We start from the raw sequence: 14,365 nt of genomic DNA, 5'->3' as shown, positions 1-14,365 counted from the left end.
AATTCCATCATGTTTCACATGGGTGACAGGGCCCCAAGTAGTTGAGCCACTTTCTGCTGCCTCCCCAGGTCCATTGCGGGGAGCTGGATTGGAAGTGGCACAGCCTGGACTCAAACTGGCACTATGATATGGAAAGCTGCAGCTCAACCTGCTGCGCTACAGTGCTGGCTTCTTAATTTCATTCTTCCATATACTTTTACATAACTTTTAAAATTCTAGATGAGTTTTAATGTTTCATTCTTCATAAAATATAAATGATACCATTTCATTCACATTCACTCATTTAGTATAACATGCTTTTATACTTATTTAAACTTACCAATTTCGTTATAAAATCACTGACTAGTTTTCAAATTATATTCTCCTTGAATAGGAATTTGGAGTGCCTAAACCTTCTGCTGAACACTGGTGCAGACTTCAACAAAAAGGACAAATTTGGGAGGTAGGATATTACACAGTTCCTCTGTTGAGCTTAATTAATTTTATTTACTTAATGACTTGTTTGATCTTCTGACTTCTGAGAATGCACTGAATGAGTTAGCATCTTTTACACTGTGGCTGTGATTTAATGAGAGTCCCAACAAATGTCAGCAACTTCTAGTCATTCTCATCCCCTGTCTTCTTCACGTGGGTCTTCTCCACAGCCCCCGGCTCCCAGCCACAGCCTTTGCCCCCCTTATATAGTCCTGTACTTCTTGGTATCACATCTTTTCCTGTAGTTACAACCACAGAAGTATAAACCCCATGGGTCCTGTGTTCTTCAAGAAACTCACAGGGCATAGGATACAGTAGTAGCACAGTCCTCCTATCTATGAGTCATTCCTTTGTGAGAGAGTCTGCTCCCATATCTGGTTACAAAGTACTAATAAGAGGGAGGAAAGAGGTTACAAACATAACCTTTTCCTTTGTCTTTTATATAAATATAATTTTCCTTTCTCTTCTATATAAATTTCACACTCAAATATATGCACATACACCACTGCTGGTGCCATGACAGTTTCCTTGTAGTCAGCCAATGCTGACTCCCACCATTCATTAAGTTAGTTAAAATAAGAATTGACTCACAGAGTACATTAGAACTATACGGGAAAGAATTGAAGGCAGTTTGAATTGATTTGAAAGACAAATATGGCAATATAAACAAAACTGTGTTTGTTGACAGTTTAATTCTACACATGAAAGTTTGTGACAGGGAAGAAAGAGTGTATGTCAGAAAGGAAGTGTGTAAATGTGTTTCTTGCATGTGCTGAGACCAGTGCAGAAGAGAAGCAGAAAGAATTATGTATGATAGGAAGTCAGAAATCAATAAAACAACAACAGCAACAAAATCTTCATTCTCATAAGCGTACTAATGGAACTAATGGCCCACAAAATCAAAAATCACTTTGTTTGCCTTTGGAATTCAGTATTTTTAAAGCTAATTTACTTTTAGAATTTAATCCCATTCGTGTTGGATACTGTGTTCCACTTCTAACTTCCTATATTGCAAGTAGCAGTGAAGGTTTCTAAAGCAGATTCTGAGTTTGGAGTCCTCAAAGAATTCAGAGCTCAGTGCATTTTTGTTTTAAACGGTCACTTTAGTGCTAGTATTACCCAGTAAGACAAAGTAATGTTTTGTTACCATTTTACTGTATAAATGTTTTAGGAAACATACCATGAAGACTTAGGACTAAATTTGCTGTTCATTTTTCAGTGTAATTTTTTCTTAATGAAGTCATGGAATCATCATAGTTTTGTAATCCAAACTCAAGTTCTCCTAAAGTTAGTAACAGTCTGTTTCACGTCAGTAACCAGGAAGACATGAGTTACAAACATTCACACTTAGAAATTAAAGCAGCTCTTTTGATAGTGAAGTCTTCACAACTGCATTTGTTGCTTGAGAAATTGGATTCTACACTCCAGCCATGTCATGCCATTGATAAATTTTTAATGCTTCTCTTTTTTCCTGTTACCTTTATTCCTCTTCGGACACATGACAGTACTGCTGTACTCTGGAACATCTTTATTAATATGGGGAAGCTTTGTTAAAATGAACATTTTCAAGTTTTTGAGCAGAATATGAATGTTATTTATAATCAGTTTAAGGGGATGGGATTGGTCTTGTCTAGGAGCCGTGAAATAGTTGTATTGTGTTAGTCTTATTTCCTGTTTTAAAAGCCTCTGCCATCTTGCTATGTCTTTCTAGCTCTATGTTCAGCCCTTCAAAAGACTTAGTGTCTGATAGAGGCAGCCTGAGGCTTATGGTCATGTGTACTGGAAACTGGGTGGAGTAGAGTCGTCTATGCTCTTGTTTACTAGTGCATGTCCCTGGCTTTTATCTTTCTTTTATTAATTTGGGCATAAAAGATCTCCACTGCATTACGCTGCTGCCAATTGCAATTACCAGTGCCTGTTTGCTCTTGTGGGATCAGGAGCGAGTGTGAATGACCTTGATGAGAGAGGCTGCACACCCCTGCACTACGCAGCCACGTCAGACACGGACGGCAAGTAAGTACTGTGGTGAGAGGGAAGGACACTGTTTCTAGTGTATAGTCACTTCTCCAATTGTTGTTTATTATTTTTCCCTGAATCTCCAGTTTGAGAAATAAACTGGTTTCTTAATTATTCCTAAATCATAGTTGTTACATTCTGCTGAGCAGCCTGCCTTACTGACTGATCTGGTGGAAGAAGCATAAAGGTCCATTCTTATGCTTCCTCTGAGAAGAACAGCTTAATATCACTTCAGTGTTTTCCCATCTGTCCTCTCAGAGGCTGAAGCCTTGAGTGTAGCGTGTGAGAAGGGAGAGAGCAGAGGGAGGGACAGTGTCATTGGAAGATTGGGGAGAGACTGGGATTCAGGTATCCTTCAGTGTGCAGAATGCTAGGAATCCTTGAAAACTGGCATCTAGAAAGGTAGTTCAATAATAAGTAAGTGCTACTAATGAATGAGTGAGAATAAAAGAATGAGTGATACATAAACTATTTTGTAATATCCACCCAGTTACCAGATCTATTATAATATATATTTATATATATTTAACTTTATATATATATTTATATATATAACTTTAATATATATTTTTTCTTGTAAAAAATTAAACTCATTGAAGAAAGAAAAGCAATCGTCAGTACATATATTTTCATGTGTGTAGGACAGTGAAAAATAAAAATGTCATTGAGAAAAATAATGGCTTCTAGGGAAAGGTATTATATAAAATATGCTTCAAGGAGGTTGCATTTAACATAGAATTGTTTCTTTGGCTTTTATGACATACTTTTATCCTCAGAAGGCATACTTCAATGATATTAATGTTTAGTATAAATTCTGTAACCAGTTAACTTGATTTCAAAGCCACTTTTCTCAGTGACCTTTTGTTATGTCATACTTGCGGCTAAAAATCTAATCTTGAAAGTACTTATAAAGTATACTTTCTATTTGCAGGACTATAATACTTTGTACAATTTCATGTATACCACATTATATATGGTTTTGTTTGTACCAGAGAAGTTACATATAGATATTTGGGTGGAAATTAAATTATTCAAAGTATGTTTTGGATAGTAGCAAATAGCTTTTAAAATTTTTGTAATAGGCCGGCACCGAGGCTCACGAGGCTAATCCTCCGCCTTGTGGCGCCAGCACACCGGGTTCTAGTCCCGGTCGGGGCGCCGGATTCTGTCCCGGTTGCCCCTCTTCCAGGCCAGCTCTCTGCTGTAGCCCGGGAGTGCAGTGGAGGATGGCCCAAGTCCTTGGGCCCTACCCCATGGGAGACCAGGATAAGTACCTGGCTCCTGCCATCGGATCAGCGCAGTGCGCCGGCCGCGGCGGCCATTGGAGGTTCACCATTGGAGGGTGAACCAACGGTAAAGGAAGACCTTTCTCTCTGTCTCTCTCACTGTCCACTCTGCCTGTCAAAAAAAAATTTTTTTTGTAATAAAGACTTTAAATCAGAAAATACTTTGATAAACTTGGATTAAGTATATGCATATTATTCTCTAACTTTTTACTTTTATAATTTCTGGATTTAATATATAAATTTTCTTAAAATAGGTTATACCTGAAGTGATTTTCATCACCATCTGTGACCCTTCACCATTGCCCCCACAGCCTGGTAACCAGGTGCAATTCATGATCTGAATCTAATGAGAGGTCACCCCCAGCCATTCTCCCAGCTATTCTGGGGTCCTCCTACCCTTAGACATTTACATTAAACCTGAATTCTAATGGAAAAAGAAAAAAGAAAGGAATAATACAGTGTTCAGCCTATTGTGCTGGGGATTTGTGGTTTCTTTTTAAGCCAATTTACATTTTCTACTTTCTGCTAGTACTAAAGTGAATTAGATTATTAGTGTCCTCACCCAGTGTAAACTGTTTTTAGCAAGCAGGCTACAGACTTTTACTCCTTAAGCATTGAAGTCTTGGTATTTACATTAGGCAGCCTGTTGTGCTGGAAGGAGATGATTTTTGGGACTCAGACCCAATTTAAATCTTGGGGCCTCCATTTTGTACCTGTTTAAGCCAAAGCAAGTCATTTCTTAAAGGATTTTCTTTTTTTTTTCCCTCTTTTTTTTTTTTTTCAAGAATTGTTTATTTTACTTGAGAGGAAGAGTTATAGACAGAAAAAGGGAGAGACACAGAGAGGTCTTCCATCTACTGATTCATTCTCCAAATGGCTGCAACAGCAGGAGCTGTGCCGATCTGGAACCAGGAGGTTCTTTTGGGGTGTCCCACGTTGGGCAGGGACCCAAGCACTTGGGCCATCTTTCCACTGCCTTCCCAGGCCATTAGCAGGGAGCTGGATTAGAAGTGGAACAGCCGGGACACCTGTATGGGATGCCAGCAATGTAGGCAGGTGCTTAACCTGCTATGGTGCAATGCTGGCCCTCCTCCTCTTTTTTTTTTTTTTTTTTTTTTTTGAAAGACAAGAAAGTTAGAGAAAAGACAAACAAAAGAGAGATACACAGAGGTCTTCCTTCATCTGGTTCATTTCTTCAAATGTCTGCAATAGCCAGGGCTGAGCTTAGCTGAAACAAGATCCTAGAAGTCCATCTGGGTCTCCCACATGGACTGCAGGGGCCCAGGTTCTCAGCCATCACTTGCTGCCTCCTGTGGCTCAACTTCGCAGGAAGCTGATTCAGAAGTGAACTGGAGGCCGGCGCTGCGGCTCACTAGGCTAATCCTCTGCCTAGTGGTGCCGGCACACCGGGTTCTAGTCCCGGTTGGGGCTCCGGATTCTGTCCCGGTTGCCCCTCTTCCAGGCCAGCTCTCTGCTGTGGCCAGGGAAGGCAGTGGAGGATGGCCCAAGTGCTTGGGCCCTGCACCCCATGGGAGACCAGGAGAAGCACCTGGCTCCTGCCATTGGATCAGCGCAGTGTGCCGGCCGCGGCGGCCATCGGAGGGTGAACCAACGGCAAAGGAAGACCTCTCTCTCTGTCTCTCTCTCTCACTGTCCACTCTGCCTGTCAAAAAATTAAAAAAAAAAAAAAAAAAAAGTGAACTGGAACTCAGACTTAGACATTCCTATATGGGACGTGGGCATCACAAACAGCAGCTTAACTGCTGTGCCAAATGCCTGCCCCCAGGCAAGTGATTATCGATCAGAGGTTGTGTAGAAAACTAAATGGAATTGTGAACATAAAAAAAACTTGGCCCTCTGTTTCTTTTTATTTTGTTTTTGTTTTTGAGAGAGACAGATGGTTTATGTCCACTGATTCACTTCTCGTGCCCACTGAGGCCTCATGAGGGGGTGCCTACGCCCTGGACAAGGACCTCAACCCTAGTCTCACACATTTAATGTCAGGAACCCAACGATGTGGGGCTTTACCACTGGTGCTCAGAGCTGCAGTAATGGGAAGCTGGAGCCAGGAATTGTACCTAGACTTCCACTGTGGGACATGGGTGCCTTGACTGCCAGGCAAGCACCCACTCCCATTACCTGCCTCCCTAGAGGTTCTGTGAAAAGGCACCGTTTACCTCTGCCAGGCAAGACTGAAATACTTTAGACAAGAATTAATAATGTATGTTTGCTTATTTCTTAAAGATTCTTTTTTTAAAAACCTAATTTTTAAGAGTTATTTATTTATTTGCAAGGCAGAGCTACAGAGAGGCAGAGAGAGAGAGAGAGGTCTTCCATCCACTGGTTCACTCCCCAGATGGCCACAATGACCTGAGCTGCACTGATCCGAAGCCAGGAGCTTCTTCTGGGTTTCCCATGGCCATGTGCAGTTTAAATGGCTTTAGTATATATGAATTGCTTGGAACAGTACCTGATACATTATGGTCATCTTTTAAGAGTTAGCTGCATTGTGCTTAACATCCTTTTTCTTTTTTTGTAAAAGCACTGTAGTAAATTCTAACAGGAAGGGAGGACTCCTGGGAGCAACAGTGCCACGTTCCTTCTCCTGGGCTGAGTGTCCCTCTTGGACAGGGATTTGAATCAGTCCGAATCTGCAGTGAAACTTACAGTTGTAGGGACCTGTGGGTGGGGGAGAAGAGTTAGGAGAAATTTAAATAGTCTGAAATGTACTTTGACTTATGTGCTTAATTGGGATAAAGATACTTAATTTGTCTAATATACTGAATGAAGAAAACTATGAGTAAGAATAACTTACAGCCAGCGCCATGGCTCACTAGGCTAATCCTCCGCCTGCGGCGCCAGCACCCCGGTTCTAGTCGCAGTTGTGGCACCGGATTCTGTCCCGGTTGCTCCTCTTCCAGTCCAGCTCTCTGCTGTGGCCCAGAAAGGCAGTGGAAGATGGCCCAAGTCCTTGGGCTCTGCACCCACATGGGAGACCAGGAGGAAGCAACCTGGCTCCTGGCCTCAGATCAACACAGTGCGCCAGCCGTAGCGGCCATTTGGGGGTGAACCAACAGAAGGAAGACCTTTCTCTCTTTCTCTCTCTCACTGTCTAACTGCCTGTCAAAAAAAAATAATAATAACTTACAATTTAGCCATAAATGTTATTCCATATTTTGCATACTTATTTCAGGGGAGAAAAGAGATTACAAGATTAATTTCTTAATTACCTAGATTTTACAAAATGAGCATGTGTTAATTTATAATCAGAAAACCTGAAAATACAGTCTCATCAGCCTACTTCGTTATTTGCAAATTAAAATTTATGTCCAGATTTTCAACATCTGGTAATTTTATAGCTCATTATTTTACAATTACTCAGATTAATTTATTACTATTATTCATTAACACTGTGGGGAACCTTTGTGGGATCATGAAAAGAATAATAGATGGAAAGTAGCCTGCCCAGGCTATTATTCTAGCCAAAAGATTTGGGACAAATCATTTAAACTTATTGAGCATCAATAATTTTTTTCATTTGTTAAAGATATTATTTACCAAGTTTACCTCACAAAGTAATTACTAAAATACATATTGCCTAGCCAGATATAAAAAGCATGCCACAAAAGGGAATTTTATTCATATAAGTCCGCCTAATTTTTGTTTGTTAATGTAAAAATTAAGTATTATGTAAGAAGTACTGCACTTAGAACATTTAAATTTCAAACCATGTAATGCTGTCAGCTTGACAGTATCCACTGTAAATAATGTGTAGAACACCCTCTCCTACTTTAGAAAGTAAACAGGAACTTAAACCTACTTGTTTTGCTTTCCTTAAATAAATTGTTTCCTCAGTACTCATGTATCAGTGGGTTATCTTAAAATAGTTTGTTCCACTGGTAGAATATGCCCGCACTCAAGTGTCAATAAGGGGAAGCTCTTTCTGCTTTAGTTATTCACATTAGGGAACTTGATTTTCTAGAAGGACGTTTATACCTGTGGATGAAATGCCATGCCTGTGAAGTAGTGAGGCTGCCCTGCAAACAGGCCTGCAGGCCTTTCCTACAACCAGTGAGGTCTGTCCTCTGGTGTGGATACCGAGGAAAGTGTGGACAGTTACACTGTGCTTGAAACACTTCTTGTTCTGGAAGTACACTTATAACTCGGTTATGAAACCCCCAGAAAAAGCCTGTCTTGTTACTTTAGAGCTAGATCTGAGTTTGTTTGTTTTTTCCCCAGTGTTATTCAACTTATTCTTTTTTTTTTTTTTTAAGTTTTTTTATTTGAGAGGTAGAATTACAGACAGAGAAAGGGAGAGACTGAGAGAAAGGTCTTCCATACACTGATTCACTCCCCAAATGGCTGCAGTGGCTGGAGCTGGACAGATCGGAAGCCAGGAGCCCAGAGCCTCATCTGGGTCTCTCATGTGGGTGCAGGGGCCCAAGGAATTGGGCCATCTTCTACTGTTTTCCCAGGCCATAGCAGAGAGCTGGGTTGGAAGTAGAGCAGCCAGGACTTGAACCAGTGCTCACAGGGGATGCCGGCGCCACAGGCAGAGGCTTTACGCACTACGCCACAGCTCCCATCCCCGAGATACTAATTTAATGGCCTTCCTTATTTACCATGTTGACTCCAAATAATTTTAGCATGCATAAATACCAAAATTGTATTTAGAAGGATGACCATTTGCTGCCATTGAGGCTGTACTAAATAAAGATTCTGAAAGTGAATCCTGAGAGATGTAAAGAGTTTTAGCAATTTAGCATTAAAGACTAGATATTAAAAGATGGGCCTTAATTTATATGCTAGAGTTACAGAAAACATTGCTTTAGATTCTTTTCATTTCATTTCATATAGCTTAAGTGCAATTGTAGAAACTTGAATCTTTGTTATTTTATTTGAGAAACAGAGTTCCTATTCAGTGGTTCACTCCCCAAATCCTGCAGTAGCTGGAGCTGGGCCAGGCTGAATCCAGTAGCTGGTAACTCAGTCCAGATCTCCCTCATGGTGACAAGGACACAATTATTGAGCCATTACCTGCTGCCTCCCAGCATGTACAATAACAAGAAGTTGGAATCTGGAGCAGAGCCTGGACTTGAACCCAGGCACTCTGATGTGGAGGTGTCCCAACTGCTGCTTACCTACTAAGCCAAGCAACGTGTCCTGGAAACTTAAATTTTTAGCAAGGAGTATTTAGTTGTAGAATTCTTTCATTAATATTAAGGTAGACATATTAGAATATAAGACAAATCACTGCATAATTACAGACTAAGAATTTGAACATGAATGGACTTTAGATTATTTAGTGAACTCCCACTTTTTATCTACCAGGTGAACAGAGGCCATTTCACCATAAACCTAAAAACAAGGCCATTGATAACAAACTAACTAAAGAGGAAAATCTTTCTATTTCTAATGTAGTACCTTTTTTTGACCACCATAATAAAATTTATTATAACAAACTGTGATCCTTGTGGTAGCATTTAAAATTACTTTCTTCACATTTCAGTAGCGTAGAAATGAAACAAGTGGTCATTCATTGTGTCTAAGTCTGTCTACCTTTGAAATACATAAAAACAAATATTTTTTCAAAGGAGTGAAGTCTCTCTAACAGACGATCTTTGCCCCCATCTGTACCACTTGCACTGTGTATGTTTCTACACCTCTTGGTCCTGTCCCTCAAGATTGCTGACTTCTCACCTTGGATTCTTGGGAACTTTTTTTTTTTTTTTTTAATAGGCAAAGTTAGAGACAGAGAGATAGAGAGAAAGGTCTTCCTTCTGTTGGTTCACTCTCCAAATGGCTGCTACGGCCGGCACACTGTGCCGATCCGAAGCCAGGAGCCAGGTGCTTCCTCCTGGTCTCCCATGCGGGTGTAGGGCCTAAGCACTTGGGCCATCCTCCACTGCACTTCCGGGCCACAGCGGAGAGCTGGACTGGAAGAGGAGCAACCAGGACAGAACCAGTGCCCCAAATGGGACTAGAACCCGGAGTACTGGTGCCGCAGGCGGAGGGTTAGCCTAGTGAGCCACAGTGCCGGTCGGGAACTTTTTTTAAACATATTTTCTTGAGCTCCCTGATGAGAAATTATATTTACTGTGTGTTCTTCATAGAGAAGCAGTAATATTGCCAGCAGTGCCTGCTCACCACCCCTGTGAGTTTAATCAGCAATCCTGAGCCTTTGGAGAAACGTGAAGGTTCCCACCTTGAATGAAGGGGTGCTGTTAGGAACAATTCACGTGGCTCCTTCTTGTGCTTCAGTCACTGTCATCTAAATGATAGATTTTTGTAGCATAGCTAAATTTATGGCTTTTAAATTATTCAGATATAAGAAAAGTTCAGTTTTTAATTCAGTCTCTTTTTGTCATTAGTTATAGTTCAGATTTCAGAATTTTTCATTGTATTGTTACTGTGTATAGGTGCCTGGAATATTTATTAAGAAATGATGCAAATCCAGGGATCCGGGACAAGCAAGGATACAATGCAGTTCATTACTCAGCTGCTTATGGTCACCGTCTGTGTCTTCAGCTGGTAAGATTCCTGAATTCCTGTGGAAGAGACCATATGAGTTTATAGTCTAAGTGTAATGAAAATAAGAATAAATGCAGCAAGGGACAAATTCTGTTTTTGCTTTCTGACATTTTCAGAATTCATATGTCTCCTAAATTCGTACCTGCCTCAATAGCATACCTCATTCCCTTTTCCTTTTCAGAAAGAAAGGAAAAAACCTAGTCTCTGGAAGGGCTACTTAGATCTCACTTCCCTTATATTGCCCCATGTCTTTGTAGCATCTCTGTTCCTGTAAATGAATGTTTTCTATGAATTTCTAATGGATAACCATGTCTCATGTGAGAAATGAAAGTCCCTGTCAGAGGATGATTTCACCGCATGTATTTAGGGAATTCTGAGAGGCCCATTCATTTCCGAATCCCCCACTAATTAAAAACTCATTTGTTTGTTTGCTTCATTTTATTTGAAAGGCAGAGAGACAGGAAAGAGGTCTTCCTTCCACTGGTTCACTTACCAGATGCCTGCAACAGTCAGGGCTGGGCCAGGCCGAATCCAGAGCCCAGAACTCCATTCGGATCTCCCTTGTGGGTGGCAGGGACCCAATTACTTGGGCCATTACTTGCTACCTCCAAGCATGCGCTTTTAGCAGAAACCTGAATCTGAAGCAGAGTAGCCAGGGCACTAATCAGGCACTCCAGTGCGGGCTACAGGCACTCCCAGTGGTGACTTCACTGCTCTACCAGCTGCCTGTCACAAAACTACTTTTGCAAGGAAGTTTGTATTTCAAGCATGGCTTCATTCTGAAATGTGTATTACTCCTCACCCCACTTTGCCAGACCAAAAGGAAAGTAAGGGATAAGTTAAAAGATGCTCAAGTATGTAACAAATGCTTCAAGTTAAAGGTTCCTTTATTTAGACCTAAGTTATTCACTGTTAAATTCTGCATCCCTTCAAGGGGAAATAAAATTAAAGAATAGATGTGGAAGATAGAAAAAGGAGGTTAACATATTTAATACACCATTTAGAATCCTCTACAAAAATAGCAGTTGTTGATTTTAATAAAAGACTTGGGTTTTTGTGTTTTTTTGTTTTGTTTTGTTTTTTGGAGACAAAAACACAAATTTAGAAGTTAACAAAGCTCTCTGTGAGTAGACTTCATTATGTGTGAATACTTGTTAACCTGAATGTTTTCTTTTAACTTTTATTTCAGATTGCAAGTGAAACTCCTTTAGATGTTGTAAGTATTCATTGATTCTTCCTCTCTTTCAGAATATTATATTTATTTCTTTGAGTTAATAGCGCTTAAGCTATTCTTACATAGTCATGGGAGCAAAGATAGTGACAGAAACCACGTATACAGAGAGAGGGGAGGTGTTTACTTGGTGATGGTTTCACAGCATTTCCTCCAAACTCCTGGTTTTTATAGCCATTCCTGAAGGCCATTAGTTTTTGGTCCTTACTACACTTTCTTGATCCTGATCAGTGGGCTTACAGAGCTACCAGTTTACACTTGAAAAAGTATTTGGGGAGAGGGGAGGCAATACTGCTTTATTATATTTAAAAGCGTCATTTTTAACATTTCAAATACCTCTTCTTTTTCAGTTAATGGAAACCTCTGGGACGGATATGCTAAATGATTCAGATAACCGAGCAACAATAAGCCCATTACATTTGGCTGTGAGTACTGCCTTCATAGCCACCTTCATGATTGCTGTACTAAAACTATCTAATATATCTATTTGTGTTAACTCCCAAACTAGTACCCTGAACTGTTGATCCTTATAGTAGTTACCATGCTGTGAACACTTCGAGAACATTTCTCTGAATAGAGAATTAATTCTGTATGGTGTTTTGTTTTTTGCTATGTCTTTTTCCACCGCCTCTCCCCACACCTCCCTAGACCCCTAAGGAAGAGAATATGCTGTGATGATGATAAAATACCTTACCCTGGTGGGTGATCTCTGACTGGCTAGGCAGATGGCATACACACACATTCTGTAGTGTTTCTGCAGCTTCTTGCTTACCTCATGATCATGAGGTGCTAACTGCTGTATATTCACTAGTTCTTGAGTTGCTCATTCAGGACTTGCCCACATGCTCTGTAATGTTCCTTCTACTTTCAGATCTCTAAATTTTTCCTCAGTGTAAACTACCAAGAGAAGGTTAGGGGAGAGAGTGACAGTTGTATAAATTTAATACAGAAATGAATTCGTGAGGAACCCTCAGGTAGAGCCCAGTCTAGCTCTTTCTGTATTGAAATAACTTATTGTTTATTTAAGTAAAGCATGTTGCACTTCAGGGTAGGAGACAGATTTGAGAGTTAGGAGATAAGGGTACTGACACTGCTCGAAGACCTCTGGTTGTAAGTTTAATAAAATGCCTCTAAAGGTGTATTCTTAATTTAATGTGGATCATTATAAGTTCAGTGGTCGATTTAATTGTTTCTTTTCACATGTTCTATTCTTGCAAATGCGCTAACACTGATGCATGCACATTGCATCTTCTGCTCTTCCCGCCCTTTCTCCCCACTAGGACGTCCTGTCAGGGTGAGGCTTCCTGCTTCCTTACCCTTTCACTCCTTGGAGCACTGCCATCTCTCACAGATTTGAGTGGGAAATGAGTGTGAACAAGGCAAAGCCAGCTGTGGAGAAAATACCCACTTTACTATTAGTAACAAGAAACGAAGTGTGAGCAAATGACTAGGCTGCTCTTGCATCATTGCTCGTTCGCCACCGTAGTGATAGCACTGTCGTTCCTTGAGCACTTGCCCAGTTGGGTATTTCCCCCTTGGGTAGATTCCGCAAATAGCAGCATGGTAAAACTCCAAAAGTTCTGCCATCTATAGGAATTTTCACATTTGGAGCTTACAGATTAACAGAGTGAATAGTGGCTTTTTTTCTCTCCATTCTCTCCATTGCTTTTTTTTTTTTTTTTTTTTTAAGATTTATTTGAAAGAGTTACAGAGCAGCAGAGGGAGGAGAGGGGAGGTCTTCCATCTGCTGGTTCACTCCCCATATCCCATATGACCGCAGTGGCCAGACCTGTGCCGATCAAAATCCAGGAGCCAAGAGCTTCTTTTGGGTCTCCCACGCAGGTGCAGGGGCCCAAGGACTTGGGCCATCTTCCACTGCTTTCCCAGGCCACAGCAGACAGAGAGCTGGATCTGAAGGGGAGCAGCCAGGACTCAAACCGGCACCCATATGGGATGCTGGACTGCAGATGGCGGCTTTACCCGCTACACCACAGCACCGGCCCCTCTCCATTACTTTTTATGTTTTTCCAAAGGTGATTTTTTTTTTTTTTGGTGGAGGTAAAATTAAAAAGAAAAAGTGTAAAATACACCTTTATAACCACTCCTAGTTGTACAGTTCAGTGTTAAGTACATTCACATTATTGTGCCACCAATTTATGTATCTTTTTCATCTTGCAAAACTCAGTCTGTACCCAGTGAACAACTCCTCACTTTCCCCTTCTAGTCCCTGGCAACCACTGTTCTTCTAATTTGATTAATCTAGAGATCTCATGTAAGTGAATCGTGCCATGCTTCTCTTTTTGTGACAGTCTTAGCGTGACGTCCTGAAGAGTCCATCCATGTTGTAGCATGTGTCAGGATCTCTTTCATGTTTAAGGCTGTTTTATATCCACTCACAGACAGCACATTTTCTATGTGCATTAGTCTACTGAAGGACAGCACTTTGAGTTGCTTCCCTCTTTGGGCTGTTGTGAATAGGTGCTGCTGTGACTGCTAATAATGCCAAATACTGTTCTTAGACTGAATGGAAGTACTTCTATAATTTAATACATTCAGTGAAATGCAATAATAGTAACACTTTTGCAATTGGTATCTATTCCAAGTTCCTCAAAGTAGTTTTTCATTCCAGATTCTTTCAGAATTATCGAGATCAAGACAACTTGGCATATTGAAAACACCTCAGACTCAAGCAAACTAGTCTTAATTCCTAATTTTGCTCATAGTAGGTGGATGAGCACCTTTGCCCAGTTCTGAATAAGAAAATCTTGGGAGGAAGAACCCTGTGACAAATCATCATGTTTCCTGGTCATCCTCATTTTTATACTGT

General features: G+C 40.7%; 1 protein-coding gene and 1 long non-coding RNA gene across 11 annotated transcripts in view; one reads left to right on the top strand and one right to left on the bottom strand.

Moving 5' to 3' along the window:
• The window catches only part of ANKRD28 (ankyrin repeat domain 28), a 185,182-nt gene that overhangs the window by 144,219 nt on the left and 26,598 nt on the right, over positions 1-14,365 (top strand). For all 10 annotated transcript variants that reach the window (XR_011388213.1, XM_008266038.4, XM_008266039.4 and 7 more), the window contains 5 exons: positions 374-442; positions 2,347-2,487; positions 10,196-10,307; positions 11,497-11,523; positions 11,889-11,963. Coding sequence is in view for 9 of the 10 variants with exons in the window: in XM_008266038.4 (XP_008264260.2) it covers positions 374-442; positions 2,347-2,487; positions 10,196-10,307; positions 11,497-11,523; positions 11,889-11,963 (424 nt within the window). In the remaining variant the exon portion in view is untranslated. The remainder of the gene's footprint in view (positions 1-373; positions 443-2,346; positions 2,488-10,195; positions 10,308-11,496; positions 11,524-11,888; positions 11,964-14,365) is intronic.
• Positions 1,612-6,455, bottom strand: LOC138849397 (uncharacterized). Its single transcript, XR_011388220.1, has 2 exons — positions 6,247-6,455; positions 1,612-2,000 (listed from the first exon to the last, which is right to left on the bottom strand). It is a non-coding gene; the product is annotated as an uncharacterized lncRNA (long non-coding RNA).

Source organism: Oryctolagus cuniculus, chromosome 4, assembly GCF_964237555.1.
Source record: "Oryctolagus cuniculus chromosome 4, mOryCun1.1, whole genome shotgun sequence".
Taxonomy (NCBI): Eukaryota; Metazoa; Chordata; class Mammalia; order Lagomorpha; family Leporidae; genus Oryctolagus; species Oryctolagus cuniculus.
This window is presented reverse-complemented; position numbering and strand designations above follow the sequence as displayed.